General features: G+C 34.7%; 1 protein-coding gene across 2 annotated transcripts in view; it reads left to right on the top strand.

Moving 5' to 3' along the window:
• The window catches only part of Uqcc1 (Ubiquinol-cytochrome c reductase complex assembly factor 1), a 145,103-nt gene that overhangs the window by 102,954 nt on the left and 23,870 nt on the right, over positions 1 to 18,279 (top strand). For both annotated transcript variants that reach the window (XM_090405338.1, XM_090405337.1), the window contains exons 7-8: positions 4,607 to 4,687; positions 16,740 to 16,853. In XM_090405338.1, the coding sequence (XP_090261464.1) occupies positions 4,607 to 4,687; positions 16,740 to 16,853 (195 nt within the window). The remainder of the gene's footprint in view (positions 1 to 4,606; positions 4,688 to 16,739; positions 16,854 to 18,279) is intronic.

Here is an 18,279-nt window from a genome sequence, read left to right as displayed (position 1 = left end):
TAGACACATGGTGATATGTTATCGAGTCCTATTGCCTTATTGACATCTAGCTTATTTAGCTCCTCAGATGCCTCTTGCTCACTCACCATTAAGTCTTCTCTCATTTCATTCTCTATACTCAAGCTTCTGATTTCACATTGAGGATGAAACTGCTCGCTGAACACCTCAACTATGTCCTTTGTAACAGTCACCAGTCTACCACTTTCATCCATTAACTGCATCTTACCACAGTCATTCTTCCTTCTACTTGCTATATATTGAAAAAATTCATGAGGGTTTTCTTGACCTGATTTGCTAATTTCTGCTCATACTGCACTTCTGTTGCCCTTACCAACTAAGTTACTCTCCTGACCTGCTCTTTATACCCTTCATGCAACTGATTATTACCATTATTCATCTTATGTTTCCTCCAATGTGCCTTCTTCTTCCAGATTTCATGCTTAAGCCCTTCATTCATCCATTTTACACCTACCTTATTCATCCTTTTGACCTTCAAATACATTCATACATTGATGCTGTTACGTATTTCTTTGTCAATTCCCAAGCAACATTTATTTCCTTACTGCTCAACTCCTCATTCCATGCTTAGCTCCAAGCTGTCTCCTAAGCTTAACATAATCACCAGCCTTACACTTCCACATATATCCTTCTCTCACCGAAGTCTTCATGTGACTAGCCACAACCTATGTAATCACTTCCTGATCACGCTCACCATCTGGAGGGAAGTGCGAAACCCCCACTCACAATTACATCTTCTGATGAAATGTTCAGATCTAAAGCTTCTGATCTTCAGGCAGTATGTAAAGAAGGGCATGTATATACATGTGCCTTTCTTTGCATATTGCCTTCTTGGGAATCTTTATTCCCAAATAATCTCTTCATTCCAGTCAATACCACCATAATTAAAATCACCCTTGCCTTGTTCACTAACTGAAATTGCTTATACATTTCTTCATCACTATCCTCCACATTCCCTAGCCTGTAGCATCATCCATCTAAATACATCTGCTTGTCAACCTCCACCTCATACCATACTGCCTCAGACCATTGCCACTATTTTCATGTCTACCTTATGTGAACATAATTCCCCTGCTATCATCAGCAGCACTCCCTCTTGCCCTTTCTGTACAATGTGCAGAAAAAAAATGTACCCTTCCATTTCTATTCCCATTAGGATATCATCTTCATTCAATCATGTTTCATTTACTTCAACTATTTTAGGATAAATAAACTCAATCAGTGAAATAATTTCATCTCTCTTATTTCTGATACTCCTGGCATTTGTGAATAAACACAGCTGTTCACTCTTAGATCTATAACCAGTCCTACCTAAGCCACTTGTTAGTTGTGTTTTTTCCACCACACCTGCTCTTGCCCAGTCACCTTGATCACTGCTTACAACATATACCCAGTCTCAACTACCCCACTTGCATCCCGATGTATTCCATTTCTATGCTGATCATCGCCATACATATATTCGCTACTACTCCCAACATCCACTCTCCCTATGCCATGTCTCCCTGTCCACCCAAGCTTTCCGTTTCCCTGTTCCTCTTGTATTCCTATTCTCTCTTCATCTCTCACAATACTACTGCTTCCATTCCTTCAATCTCTCCCATACCACTTTCCTGATCTTTCACTTCACCCCTTCTGATCTCTAGCTTGCATCACACACACACTGCACTTCCATTTCGCTCTCTATAGCCATTCAAATGCAGTTTTTTATTGTTTGTATAATTCCATTCTTCCCTCAAATACATGCTATACATCCATAAACTGCATTGCCTTCTCTTCACATGAATGTCAGTAGTGCATAGGAAGTAGTCAGGAATTGTTTGAGAGAAGCAGTATCAGACTTGCATACCTAAAATCAGGAGGATAAACCATGTGAGGATTAAGTGGATGAGAATAGATAAAAAGCAAGAGCTGCAAAATAAGAAAGCATTGTAGAGAGAATATAAAGAAAAAGGTGATCAGTATACTGATGAGTAGTACAAAATGCAAGCAAGAAGGGCGAGTATTGGTAAGAGAGACCAAATCATATTTATGAGAGAAAATTAGCTAAGCAAGTGGAAGTTAATCCAAATGAGTTTTTTCGTTATGTAGCAAGTAAGAGAAAAAATGACTATGGTAGAATGACTTTAAACAATGCTCATGGTAGGAAGGTGACAGAAGCAAAAGAAATAGTTGGATTGCTGAGCGATCATTTTATAAAGGTGTATCATCCAGGTGGAGATTTTGCAGTTGCTGATGTGCTAGAGATGCATATCAAAATTGAGGTAAATGAACTGAAGGTACTCAGTATATTGAAAAAATATCAATGTGAATACAGCAGTGGGACTGGATGACTTGTCACCCCATGTACTACATGAGCGTGCATGAAAATTGGTATTGCCTCTGATGAAGTTGTTCAGTCTAAGTCTCAGCTCTGGCAGTGTTCCAAGGGAATGAAAAAAGGGTAAGATAGTTCCATTAAATAAAGGTGGCCCCAAGACAGAGGTAGCAAACTATGGACTGATTAATATCTCAGGAGTGGTTGTTAAAATACTAGAAAAGTTGGTTAAATGTAAAATCCAACAGTGGGTGGTTAGGAATATGGTACTCTATAGTGGGCAGCACAGCCTTGTAAAAGGTATGTCCTGTTCTAGTAATTTACTCACATTTTATAATAAAGTGACAGTGAAATTGGATAAAGGAAATGGCTACACCATAATATTGCTAGACTTTGCAAAGGCATTTAACAGAATACCAAATGGAAAATGTACAACGGTTGAAGCAAACAGAAATAGATGGTGGATGGCTGACAAACAGATGCCAGAGAGTAGTATATGGTGGAGTGGAATCTAGGAGAATGAGGGTGACAAGTGGAATACCTCAGTGTTCTGTACTAGGGTCACTATTTAATTTGTATATCAATGATATAGGGAAAGATTTAAGGGGGGGGCAATAGTTGATAATGGTGATGTAGATATCCTGCAAGATGATTTAAATAAATAGGCATTGTTGGCAAAGGATAATAATTGTCAATTTAATGTTGCAAAATGTAAGGTTATGCACTTCGAATTGAAAAGGTTACATACTGGTAAAAGGTATCGCAGTGATGGTACTAGATTGGAGGAAATTCATGAGGCTAGGGACTTAGGGATAATGGTGGACAGAGAGTTGAAGTTCAGTAGGCAAATTGAAAAAGGTGAAGTTCAGTAGGCAAACTAAAATAGCTCAAAGGATTACTTGGATGTCGAAAACATACTGACAAGTAAAGATAGGGAAGTTATTATCTCTCTTTGTAAGGCTATGATTAGGCCACATATTGACCACTGTACACAGATTTGGTCTTGGATATCAGGAGGTGGTAGAAGATTCAATGAGTGATCAAACTGATGACAAGTCTGTGGAATGCTCCCTTGAGGATAAGTTGTAGGTGTGTGTGGGTTACAAAGTTTAGTTGATAGGCAGGAAAGAGAGGACATGATAGAAACTTATAAGATACTAAAGGGATTTTATAAAATTGACATGACAAATATTTGGAGAACTAGGTGGTCAGCTGTGGAAGTTGTGAACAGTGAGTTGTTAGTAAGGGTGTGTGTGTGTGGGTGGGGGGGGAGAGTAGTAAATGAATGGAATCGATTGCCAAAATTAGTTGTGAGTGCTCTGACAGTGAACGAGTTTAAGGAGAGGTGTGATAGGTTTTGTGTGTATAAAAGTTAGTGTGGGTCTCCCATGATGAATTTCTGCCACAGAGATGCTATATAATAATAGTAATATACTAGCATGAGGGGCATATGCTGATTTGTCATTCATATTGGCAGATCTTAGATTCCTAAGAAAGTGAGACCCCCCCCCCTTAGGAAAATCCTGTATGTGCTACAAATGTATAAACAATATAGAATACATTAGAGGGAGGCATAATTTTAGAACTTATAGTAGATGAATAGGAAATTTTCTTATGAATTTCATCCAAAAAAAAAAACATTTAAAAAGAAGCGTCACATGACATGGATCCAATACTAAACCATTTATAAAGTTGTCTATTTGAATTTTTTAAAAAATCTCTGGAGTTGAAATGGACATATGCTTGATTAAGGGTTATTCAGAAATGTATAATTAATGTTTACAATAAGTTCTCAGAAATACCACTTGACCTCAATACACAGCAGCATTACAGTCAGTGAGCAACTTTTATTTTATTTATTTATTTTTTTATTTTTTTTTAGTAATTGCAGCCTCACAGATTGCAAGTATGCTGAACTCAGTTTCCCTCTGTTTTCTCTAATGCTGAATACGCCAAAATCTTATTTTTAGATTTGCAATAGAAATAATGCTGCTGAATACAAGTTGCAGAATTTCAGCAGGCGTGTTTAAGCAGTGTTTTCCAGCAATTTTGAGAGAAAAGAAGTTGATATCTTATTTCATAACCAGTCATTATTAAACACATGTTCACATGAAGTTTTTTTTTTTACTCAAAAAGACCTTTGTTATAAGCTCTCAGACTTGTGTGCAATCCTCTTCTCTCATCCTGTATGTATGTACATGAAAAAATTATTTACATGGTTCATATATGTAGTTAGTTTACTTACAGATTGTAATATTTCATCATTATTTACAGCCAATGTCATCATCAGTGAAAAGAAAAAGTCTTAAGTACCTTTATAGTCATTTCAATGCAGCACTTATATCCTATGATGAAGTAAGTCTTCCTTCTTCTCTGCTCCCAAGATTATTTGAGAGATTAAATTTTATATCCTTAAATGTAACTTATTCATAAATTTTAGGTAGTTATTTTTTATGGCAGTTTCATACACAGAAGAGTAAGAATGTTAAACTACTCTAGTACCATGGACAGATTGAAGTCTGGGAAAGAAATCAACAGTTTCTTTTCTAACAAGATGTCAATACAGGTTAAGGTGTAATTTTTAAAAATACTTATGAAGGAAAACTGTGCCAAGGAAATGGAAATAGAGAAGATGAGTAAGGAAGGAAACTTATTATGGTGTGTTTTCTGATGAATTTTAATATAGATAGTAGCTGATTATTGCCAGTATTAATTAATTACTATTAATTAATTAATAATGAATAATTTCTAATTATATAATTAGAAAGCATATGATGATATACATCTTAAAAATTATGGAAATAACTACTGCGTTAGAGTAAAACTTCGGTTTAATATAAACCAAAATAATCACTCGATGTTTTGACTTTCACATTAAGGTCATCATCTGGAGTATACACATATATACAAAGAAACAAGCCGCACTACACTCTACATGGTATGCTAAAGTTACTGGTCAACCATTAAAACTATTGGCCTGACTTCTGGTAAAAAAAAAATAAAACAAATAAATAAAATTTACTATTGAAATTGAAAATCAGAACTCGCTTCCTTTCCTGAATACACTGGTCACACATCTTCCCTCAGGCAGTCTATCCTTCACTGTTTACTGCAAGCCTACACATACCGGGCAATACATACATGCTAATTCATATCACCCACCTTTGCAAAAACTTGGAGTCATTAACATCCTCAAAAACAGAGCTATAACAATATGCTGTAATGAACAAGCTCTTAAACAAGAATTACAAATTATTAGCAATACATTTATAAATAATGGCTATAGCAGAAATACTATTAAGAAAGTTCTTCATAAAATTTCATCAAAAAAATAATATAGATTACAGTAAAACCATAGCTATCCCATACATTCATTTAACAGAAAAAAAATTAATAGAATTCTACACCATTATAATCTTAATACCACTTTTAAACCAATTATAAAATTAAAAAACATATTCAACTCCTCTAAGGATCCTCTACCCTCATTGCCTGGAATTTATTGTATGTATTGTAAAATAGTGATACTTCTGCACCTTTGTAATATATATGATTCTTATTTTCTTTAAGTTTTGATTCTATACTTTATTCGAAATATATACTTATTTTATCTTGTTTATTTCAACTCACTTAACTTATTATACTTACCAGTCGTGACTCCGTCGTTCTTAATCCATTGCTTGATTTAGTCTACTACAGTTAATCCTTTCTTTCAATTAGATCCCCCCCCCCTTTTTTTTTCCTCAATGTCGTAACTATGCTTAATCACATGCATGAAATTCTAAAACATAGGAATTGCCTCTGGCTGGAGTCAATCCCTTTGTCTAAACAGTAAGCATTTTTCTATATTGATTTCTGAAAAATTTATTTATTTATTATGACTGCGCTATCAGAAATCACAGATAAGACTTAAATATCCTTCCATAAAAAAAAAAAACACTCAGCAAGGCATGGAAATACTTAGCACTATATCAAGCAATGCAATACTCTATTCTTCAGTCGTGGCTACTTATCTCCCTAGGTCACACAGGTTCGGTCTTTTTATGAGAAGTGCATTGGTATATAGGAATCAGGCAAGTTATTTGACAAACAAAACAATTTATTCATGCTGATTAGAGTACAATAAAGTTAACACTAAGCACACAATCCTTTTTCCCGACTCTATACTTCTCAGCAATATTAACTTAGATCTTAAATTATCCAGTCTAGTTCAACAATTCTCCTTTTAGTAAACAGGCTAAGGTATAACAGACCTACACATACCACACTACAGGCAAGCTTAGACAATAAATAACATTACGCACATTAACTTTCACTTTGTAACAACACTATCTTATTTCACTCAACTAAGCAAGTTATTTCTCACTGGTTAGCTAATTGCCTTTAGTCCTGAAGTAATACTAACAAAAAAAAAAAACAGATAGAGCACTCTCTGCTACAATTTTTGCCTCTAGTTAAATCACATATATTAGACCTTATTTGGTATTTAGTCATCTAGTCCACATCAGTAGACTCTTGATATTGTTATCATCTGCTTCCTTCTGATATTGCTTACACACGTGCACCGTTTTCTGATATCGACTAGGACACTTTCACAGGCAGAGAACATTAGGAACCTTGAAGGCTGGAAATCCAGAACTTACTTTCTACACTGCATAAACGACCCATCTAGCATCTGTTGGCTGGAACCGGGTCCCTTGACCTAGAATCGGCAGGACATACTCGAACCTGGAGCCGGGACAGAAACTGTGCGAAAACGAACTTATCCATTGATGACCATCGAAACGACCTCCCCTCCTAAGCGGTCTTCTAGCTAACTCGACTCACCTTCTCCGAAACGAACCTTCTTTGTGACGACTGACCTTCCTCAAAAAAACTTCCTATGTTCCTCACTCTCTCTCAATGTCCCCCCCTTTTATGCTGCTCAATCGACCTTGGTTCTTGCTACTTTTTTATTCCCTTGGGTATTCATAGAGGTCTTTCCCCCCCACCTTTTAGGCGCTGCGTTAAGGCAGGAAACCCCCGTATATTCTTGACCTTCATGTGTGCAAGGTCTTATTCTTAATCCTGTCTGAGATATTTTTTTTGTCTTAACAATCTATTGTTACAATTCATTCAGACATTTTTTATTTGTCCTTTGTTGTTGTACAACAAGTCATTAGTTAAATATTAACCAAAATTACAAGTATGTTAAATTAATTTGAATTCCTAAGTAAAATCATTATAGAAAGAATCTGATTTAAAAATTCTGTCTATACAAGATTTTACACTATTGCACCTGTAACTTATCTTATATTGGGAAAACTGGATGTACAATCCCTATCTGTAAAAAAAGAGCAAACGATACATTAAATTTAACAATTTTGTTGAAGCAGGACTCTCAGATCACTCTCTTAACACCCTACACAAATTGATTGGAAAAGTACTTGCTCATTACATCATACAAAAACCTAGTAGGAACAGAAATTTAAAGAAGCCTGTGAAATTTTGATTAACTGCCCTAATCTTAACAATAATAGTGGCATAAAAATCCCAAGAATTTGGATGGAACACATTCAGCCCACTTAATTTTCCATCAAACCCTGACTTTAGGACTCTATGCAGTTTTTCAGCTTTTATTGGCCATCATATGTACTGGTTTGTTTTAATTTATATGAGTAACTTTTTTGTGTGAACATGTTGCTCTCTAGCTTAATTTAATTTTGTAACCTAATAGATAATAATAATAATAACAGGACTCTAGCTTTGATGGAGTAAGGGTTTTTTTTTTTTTTGTTTGTTTTTTTCACCAGAGGTCAGGCCAATAGTTTTAATGGTTGACCAGTAACTTTAGCATACCATGTAGATTGTAGTGCATCTTGTTTCTTTGTATATATGTGTATACTCCAGATGATGACCTTAATGTGAAAGTAGAAACATCAAGTAATTATTTTAGTTATATTAAACTGAAGTTTTGCTCTAACATGGTAGTTTCCATAATTTTTAAGATGTATTCTGATCATCATGTAAGCATGAAGGCAAGCATATGATGATATAATGCCATGAACCACATATATAGGTAGGCACAGTGCTATCTTATTAAAGCAATATATCACCATAGTTTGTTATTATTATGTGGGTATCTCCATGGAGTCAGAAAACTCATCATAGAAGACCCACATTAATCCCTAAGCAGCCAGTGTAACAGAAAATGCATACTTTCCATTGTTTAAACATTTGTAAATATTCTTTGATAGACATGTCCACTGTTATTGCATTGCTTGTAATTTTTGATTTATTTGTGCTATTTCCTTATTATTATTATTTATATGGAGTTTCTCCCCTTTTCTCCTCCATAACTTTGGACGGGGGGGGGGGGGGTTGAGCCTTCCTAATGAGGGATTAGATGTATATATATATATTATGACTGTAAATCTGTGTGTGTTCACGGGGCTGGTTTGCCTGTTCTGAGGGATGAAAAACTCGAGTTTCTGGGTGAAAAACCCTCTACCTCCACATGAGATGGCTAACTCACCTTTTAGTCAAAAGAGTAAGAGACCAGATTTAGTCAAAAGAGAACAGATAAAGGTTCCTCACATCATAGACGGGAATCAAACCCAGGCCTTTATGACCAAAGGGCTTCGTCTATACCGACTGAGCTACCTAGGCTCTGTGCTATTTCCTGATGAAGTGAAACAAGGTTTTTTCACGAAACTAGTCGAATTAAAACATAATTTCTTTTTGACTTTGTGAATGGTTCAATACTGGAAAATAATGATTCTAATAGGAAAGATCATTACTTGGTATTAACATTCTAGATACAAAGCACAATATTAGATCAGAACTCAGATTAGAGTGAGAGACATTATAACAGCCATTAAAAGATCAAAATGGCAACGAGCAGGTCATATTGCAAGAAGTAGCACTCAAAAAAAAATGGACAAATTTGATTTCAGAATAGTATCCTAGAGATGGAAAGAGAGCTACAGGAAGACCAAAGGGATGGTGGGAGGATGAGATTAAAGAGATGGCAGGAACTCAGTGCCATAGAAAGGCTTAAGATAGAAATGAATTGAGGACTTTAGAGGAGACTTTCGTTCATCAATGGACAGAAAATGGCTAATGATGATGATGGATGTGTCCATAATTTTAAAACTATATACTTAATAATAATAATTACACATATACAAAAATACATACAAAATCAGTGCGTCCAAATTGTTTAGCAAATTTTTCTGCTTGAGCCTTCAAGATTGAACCATTCAAGCAATGCTTCACTGATATTTTCAAGTTCACACTTTCTAATTTTTTTTGTTTGTTTTGGTTATGTTGTTTTCCAGTACTGATATGTAAATAGCTTTATTCTTCCAGTCAATACTGTTGAAGAAGACAAAGAAAGCTTTTTACACACGTTAACATTTTTCGCACCATGTTCTAACTCACAAGACTTGGTTATATTAGAGTTGGTCTCAAGTTCACTACTTTCTCTGAACTGATAGAGTATGTTAAAGAACAAGCTGATAGAACTAGTATCTCTGAGAGTACAGATTAAATCATCTGCATTGGTGATGGCATGCACTTTGGGGGGGGGGGGGGGTTGATGGCAGTGTTTTTCTTCTTATCATGGTGGTATTGTTCACCCATCTCAGAAACTGTTCTAATACCAGAGAGAGAAAAGTAGTGGACTCAAAGGACAACCCTCACCTACACTTTTTGTAAAGAGGACAGGATCTGATATGTAGCTGTTTACTATCAGACTGGTTTTGGCTTCAATGTAAATTCCTCTGATTGCTCAGCATAAACTTTCACCAAATTCTGCAAGATATGAAATGTGGAAGAGAAATTCATGTTGGACTCAGTCAGATGCTTTTCTAAGTCTGTGCTGAGTACCATTTACCAAATAAACAATAAACAGTACCAAGGGGTACTGTTTATTTTTTGAAAGCTGTATAATATCTCATAGCAGAAAGAGGTTGAGGCATCTCCTGGCCTGGGATACCATAGGTCTGTGTGCTGGTAAAAATACTTAAGAGATTGACCTTCATTCGGTTGTTAATTATTCTTGTGAATAACTTGTAGTCTATGTTATTGAATGCAATAACATAAACTACATAATGGGATGCCAGTTGCTCTTTCTTTCTTGGGGAGGAATATTTTATAACTCTTGATGAAGTCTACTGGTATGTCCCTAGTCTATAGGAATTCATTAAAGAGCCTGTTCCATGTTGCTTTATAAAATTCTATTCCCATGCCATCTGCACTGCTTGGCAACTAGTTTGATTTCACCCACTGTTATTGGGCTGTTGTGGATCACCTGAACACTGATCGAACATTGCTTGCTTATCCAAGAAGACTTCTTTGTAGTGGTCAGTAAAAGCCTGCAGAATTCTCTGAATGTTACTTACTGTGTTCCCCTGCAGCTTGATTTCCTTGTTGGTTTTCTTTATAGCAGTCCAGAGTCACTTTTTTAAAAGACTGCAGAAGGAGCATCCACTTCTCTGAATTACAACCATACTTTATTCTTCTTCTTCTCTACATCGATCTATGTCGGTAAGTATGCCTTGTATCAGTCCAGGATATGGCATACCTGATTTCTTGTTGTTGATATACCATCTTAGGTCTTTGTATAGCTGACGAAGCTTCTGACATAGTTGCAGGTGCCTTTCTCCTTCCCAAGACTTGAATTTACTTTGTATGACAGCCTTGAATTCGGACCATGTTGTTCAGTCCCCAGCCTGTGCCCATTCCTGACATAGTTCTTGAATTATGTCTTGGGAGAGCATAAGATGGTTGGGATCGAGTCACCAAGGTCCAGAATATGTGTCTATGTTGTTAACTAATTTAAGCTTTAAGAGCACCATTCTGTGATCCAAAATTTGCCATTGTCTGGAGATGCCCAGATGTGTTATGTTGATAACCTGATGTTCTAGGTGGGCAGATACATAGAAATGGTTGAATCAGTTTACCACTTTGGTTGCAAATGTTAGCAACATTTGTGCAGCTCCAGGTACCCTGGTTTTGGACCTTCCAAATGTGTGTTAAATCAAAATTTTTACAAAAAGTCCGTAAAGCAGCCACTCTGCCACTGATGACTGGAAGTGCATGGAAGTGAATCATAGCAGCTGGTGACCGGAAGTGCATGGAGGACAGGAACACAGACAAAATAAACTGTACCCACACACTTCCAGTCACCAGCTGCTATGATATGGTTTGCTCCATCGCAGTAGTTCCCCAACAGGATTGTCCAATTGCTCTTCCTGTTGGTAGCACATATGTTCAGAAATTTAATTTTGTGTCCGTCTAACACCCGATCAACAGCTAATATTCTTCCATTGATACCTTGCTGTATGTTAAAGAATGAACCAATAATCAGGGATTGTATTAATATTCCAACTCCATGGCCCCTGCAACCCCAAAACTCTGGAATGATAACAGCAGGTAGCAGTTTGAAAAGTTTTGTACGTCACTGTAATTTGAAAAGCGAGTTTCTTGTAAAAAGAGCACCTGAATATTATATAACAATATGAGTTTCCATGTTTTTTCTTGCTTGCTTTTCGAAGAAAAGCCTTTTGTTTTAAGCAAGGCATTGGAAAAGGTTGCACTCATAATTGTTCTGTAAAAGTGGTTCTGATGTTTGCAAGGATTTGTATTGCCTCTAGCACAGGGGTTCCCAACCCTATGCCTGCAGGCACCATGGTGCCTGTCGACAAATTTGTGTGTACCCGCCACTGTTCAAACGTGTGCCGTATAGTTTGAAATAATCACGCAAAAATTCATGGCATGCTATATGACGCATGCGTTAAAGACACATGACGAGTATTAAACACATACAATGTAAAGTAGACACGCATTCGAAGTTGTTCATTCCAGTTTAAGAACTGGAATATCATCATATTCTCCTAATTATGAAGCTGGCCAATGAAATGCAATGCCAAAGATCACACTAACTTACATATATATATTTAAATTTTTATATAATGTAAACTTTTAAGTAATAAAACATTTGATTATAATGTAAACATTTAACAAAAGAATTAAAAAAATTTGCTTGAAGAAATAGATGGTGCCCGTCGCCCTATCGGTATTTTAGAATGTGCTCTAGGAAACAAAAATGTTGGGAACCCCTGCTCTAGCATAATAAACTGTCCTTTAACACATAGCTGTGTAGCAATGCTCTTTAATTGCATGCAGAAGAAAGGATGTTAGTGTCTGGATGTTATCACACACCAACCCACTCCATTCAAACCTTGTTAGGATCTTCTAATCGCCTGCATACTAAATTTTAGCTTTGGCTGGCCAAGTCCATTGACTTCTGCTTGCCATCTTTTTTGGGTCTCTGTTGGCTCAGTTGCTTTCTCCAAAATTAGCTCTAGGAAATTTCGATGGTCATGGCTTGTCTGTACTGGTTGTTCTTCCTCTGATTCCTGTATTTTGGCATGATCTTTAATAATGGAAATATTAAACCTATGTTAGTAAGTGCTCAATGTTTCTTCTTATTTTTCTTTGGTTTTGTGCCTTGTTTTTTGTTGTCATGTGCAGATTTCATACTCCATCTCTTTCTCTGATGAATCGGATAAGGAAAACCCTGGAAGTTTAATTGTATCTGGGAAGTCAATATTATTCTCAGGTGTGAGCAGTAGGCCCTTGCTTTCCCCTTGAGTAGATGCCAGTGCTGTTGAATTTTCTGCTACTGCCTCTATTTTCCTCTCTTTGCAGGGGATTTTCCCTAGTACTGTTAATTGATTGTTTAGAGGCAAAGGTCATTAACTGACATAAATGCTTCTATACCAGTGGCTGGCTGGATCGTACCATCAAACTTTTTTGGCTGCAGTTTTATGCAGACAGTTGTTTACTTTATGCAGTGCGCTTTGACATTTTTTGCACTGGCTGGTGATATGCCCTGCATTGTCACAATTACAACATTTTGCTTTTTCAAAATTTGTGCCAATTGGTTAGTTAAGAATTATAAACACGTTAACACAAGAATATTTTAATGTTTGCCAAATATTTCAGTCTGAAACTAACAGACTATCCTCAGCGGCTTGATAGGAACAGTTTTTACAAGGTGGAATACAAACAATTGATTCAGTACAAATTGGAAGGTAGAATTATTTCTCTTCACAAAGGTGGTGATAGTGCTAAAGTTACAAATTATAGGCCAATCTGTATATTTGAAGTGTGATTAAAGTGTTGGAGAGATTTGTGATAGGTTAGGATACAGAAGTGGGTTGATGACTGCAGTTTTCTCTGTGATGATTGTCAGCATAAGTTTGTTAAAGGGAGGTCTTGTTTCACCAATTTATTTATGCACTATTACAAGGTACCGAATGCCATTGGACAAAGGAGATGTGTATACTTAGAATTTTCAAAGGCTTTCAGTAGGTTGCTGCACAACAAATTGATAACTAAGTTGGAGCGCATATGAATTGTAACCATTCAACAAGTTGAATGGTTGTGACATTCAACTATTGATAGTTTTGATGTTGTAATCATTTTTTAGGAGAATGTATTTAATATAAGTTATTTCTTTCTTCCTTTTTTTATTTTTTATAATCATTACTGGATGTCGTAATAGCTCTTTCTTTGAGAGTTTTAATGAGCCTCGCCTCTCTTCTCTGTGGGGTGGTGGTGAGAATAAGTATGTAGATGTCAGCCTGCATTGAACTTCTTTTTGTATACTTCAAAAGTAAGTATACAAATCTTCAGCTGAGATGAGAGCATCGAAGAAAGAAATGGATCTATCTTTTTCTACTTATAATGTGAAATCTTGTGGTTTAAACTGTTAAGGAAGTCAGTGAAGTGGCCAAATGATGAAAATGTCATCTACATATCATACCCATAATTTTGATTTAGTATGGTATCCCTCAATAGCTGTTCATACCTCTCCATGTATAAATTAGCTAAGTGCAGAAAAGTTGCTGTGTCCATGGCCAGGCCTTCAGACTGTTCAAAATAGAGGTTCCGAAATTTGAAAAAAAAAAAAAAGTTTCATACACAATTTTCTTGAAAAGTTTAACAGTATTAGGTGGAAAGATGTCGTCGCTTAGAAGACATCTTTCAGTTTTCCAAGAGAAGAGACAATCTTAATTTTAGAAGACATCTTCAATGTTCTGAGAGAAAAGATAATCTGTTAGAAATATTGCAGAAGTCTTCAATATTCCAAGAGAAGAAACAATCTTAATCTCTTAGAAAACATCTTTTCATCTGATACTGTTAAACTTTTCAAGAGACTGGGAATGTACAAAATAGTTTGTTACATTAGACAGACAGGACGGTCTGTAGAAATCTTATGACATATCAGAGATGTGGAGAAAAAAATGGGCACAGAAATCTGGACTATCTTTTCATTCCACCAATGAAAAACATCATGTTGATTCTAAAATGGCATACATAGAATTTAATAATTATGTACATACATTTAAGGCGGCAGGCAATATGATAAGATGTCTGACCCAGTGTAATAAAAACCAAGGTCTGATCTTAAATTAAGTTAAGATCAGACCTGGGTAGCCTACATAAAGGATCTATACAATATCTTGTAACAGTGAAGCGCACATCTGATATCTTGTTTCTACATTTTCATCATGGCACATTTTGAATGCATTTTTTTAAAAAATGACAGTTATTAATTCAGAAATCTCTTTGTAAATAATAAGAAGTACAGTAGTGTTGGTTGCATGAAACTAGCTATTTATTAAGATGATTTACTTTTTTACATGTTTTTTCCAGTAATTAACAAAACATTATGAGAATAGCTGGAGTTTTTGTCATAAGCAAGCCATTTGTGATATGTCATTTTTTTTCTTGGATTGCCTTGCCAAACTTTGGATATTGGATGGGAATTTTGATTGGAGTTGGAGAATGAAGGCTGTCATTCCAGCATAGATAATATTTGGAACTTGACCAGAGCAAGTATCTGGATCCAGAGAGCAAAAACAGTAGTATTTTTCTGCTCTCCAGATCTCTGAGGTCTTTTCACTTATCATTGTTATAATTCCAGAGGACATCAGGTTCAGAATGCTTAAAGGTAGGACATTGCTCTACAAATAAAATTTGTAGTAGAAGACTATTGTCTAAGGTGACCTCAACAGCATACAGTGTACCTGGAAAGAGAACTAGTTAAGAAAAGATTTGGTCAGTAGATGAACCATTCATAATTATTTTAAAATTTGGTGTTGACAACAGCAAACAAACTATTTTATATAAAAAAAAAAGATGTTTATTAACTGGCTTATATTTTGCTGGATTTCAAAGCAGCATGTTATAGTTTACATGCGACAATGAATAAGTGAAAAAATTCAAATTGTAACAGACAAAAGATTTAGTCCTAATTTGGCTCCCTCTAATGTTGTAAAAAGAAGGAAGTATTACAGTTATGTAGGAGTTGGTCTTAAGATAACAGTCTCCCAAATTTTTGGCAAATTGATGCAACTGTTATCTTAAGATCAACTCCTACGTAGCTGTAATACTTTTTTTTTTTTTTTTTTTTTTTTTTTTTTTGCAAAATTAGAGGGCACCAAATTAGGACTATACATTGTCATGTGTAGCATGCTGCTTTGTGCTCTGAAGATGCTAGTTTGAAATCCAGCAAAATATAAGCCAGTTAATAAACATCTTTTTTTATAAAATAGTTCATTTGGTGTTGAACATGTTAAAAAAAAATTGTGGTATAAGTCCTATAAGTTTTAGATTGTTCAGAATATTACAAACTAATAAGCCTATTTTGAATTTCTTATGACTACATATGAAAAGGTGAAGAGAACAGTTTCCTCAATAGATTCATATATTCAAACAAAGCAATATTTCACATTTCAGGAAATATAAAAAGGCACACTTGTTGGATTTGGAATCTTCACTGAACTTCTAGATCTTGAAAGAGATTCTCTAAAAGTGAATATATATGAATGGCACTTAAAGCACACAGAGTGTTAGGCCCATTTTTTCTGAAATTGCAGAAAAAATACAGAAAAAAATAAATAAACCATGTTTTGAAGTTGCTAAAAAAATATGCTTTTTTTCATCTTGAGGGACATCTTGATATCATGTTCCATCTAGATGGAAGCACCCCTTACATTTTGGAAAATCTTATAAACTTTGGATGCCCATTTGTAAATGGTTGGTTGGTTAGACAAGGTGGGGGCACTTTTTGTAATGTTGGTTGGATAGAAAAGAATCAGTTTCATCATAACACACAAAATCTAAGGATATAAGGTTGAGCAGTGGTCAACATTATATATATCCTTAGATTTGTTTTGTGTACACATCAAATGGTACAAGACTTAAAAGACAAAATTTGAAATATTAAAACAGTTTTATGCTCCAAACTATCATTGACAATATTTGCATATATATAATGCTGACATGTTTTGTGGAAATTATATGCATATATATATCATAAGTCCTGTTTAATAGATATTTATTTTGATAGGGATTCTTGTCTGATGATAAGATTTTAGCAGGAGCACTATGGAGAATATTTTTTTCTTTTGAATGTAAAGACCCATCTTTATTAGAAGTGTTAATACACTATGTCAGAAAACAGGTGATTGAAAGCTTTATTTATTTAAAAACATAATTTTATTAATTTTAATGCAATATTTTTCAGTATTTTCATAATAACTATAAACACTAAATATTTTCCTAAAACTGGAATTCTCTTTGATATGAACTTCCTACAACTTTCTGCCCTCACTGTTATACTTATTATTATTACTATCTATGAAGAATAATAATAATTATGTATGAACATTGGATTTGAAACACATTATTTTTAACTTTTCCTGATGTAAATATAATGTGTAACTTTTAAATAATCAATATAAATATATAATAATCTTAGATCACGTATTTTTAATATTTAATTTTGTCCCAGAAGCATTATCCAAAAAAATGTTACACAATGAAGGAGACCACTAATATTCAACCTGGAGATTCTGATAATAGCTTAATAAGCACTAATTTTTCACTTACTGTATCATTAAGCATTCTTAAAGTAAATCATTGAACTTTCCTTACATTTAAAAACCAAATTAATAGGAATGATTAAGTTATAATGCTAATTATGTCAGGCTACTGCTATTGCACATTATAAGAAGGAAAAGAGCATTCAGATGAAACACTGAAATTGTAAATTAGTCAGACACTTACTTCCAAATTATGGTAAATATTATACACAGTGTTTGATGAAGACCATTAACTACAAATGCTTCTGTCTTTAAAATTACCTTAAGAAAAGTATTATTCAATCAGTACTTTTCTTAAGGAAAGTATTCAATCAATAATGCTGCTCAGAGATACAAAGAGAGAAGCAAGGAAGCCAATAAAATAATCAGACAACAGAAAAGAAAATTTTTACTTGGATAGATTAAAGAAATTCAGAAATACTTTACAGTAAATAACCCTAGAAAAGTTTTACGTGAAATTAAAAACCAAAAAAACAGGTGCACATATTGAAATCAGCAATAATCATCAGTAGCAATAGACACAAAAACTACCGACCAGAGATAAAATAGCAAAGAGGTTGAGAGAGTGCTTCAGCAAACTCTTAAATTGTGATGAACCTGCTCAGTCTTTTAAAGAGAATACTTATTATACTTGTCATCCAGAAATATTTAAATCATCACTAGTCAAAACAGAAAAAAGTATAAAACAGCTTAAAGACAAAGTACCAGGAAATAGTAACCAAACTCATCAAATATGGGGAAGTGAATTAGCTCATATACATAAGCTGATAAATTTAATATGGTAAAAAGAAAAGATACTTGCAGAATGGGAAACAAAAAATGTGAAAATTATAAAATCTAACCAAACAAAGATTGTAATTTCATTATCATATCAGATTACACTGGCCAGCAAAAAAAAATTTTTTTTCTGCTGATTATGATCTGACACTTGTATTTTACTAATTTGGGTGCGCTGATTTCAAATATCAAACCCATTTTTCTCTATCACGTCAGTTTTTTCCTCTA

The sequence above is a fragment of the Typopeltis vanoorti genome, chromosome 15 (assembly GCF_054136105.1).
Source record: "Typopeltis vanoorti isolate ZY-2024b chromosome 15, IOZ_Tvanoo_1.0, whole genome shotgun sequence".
NCBI classification, from domain to species: Eukaryota; Metazoa; Arthropoda; class Arachnida; order Uropygi; family Thelyphonidae; genus Typopeltis; species Typopeltis vanoorti.
This window is presented reverse-complemented; position numbering and strand designations above follow the sequence as displayed.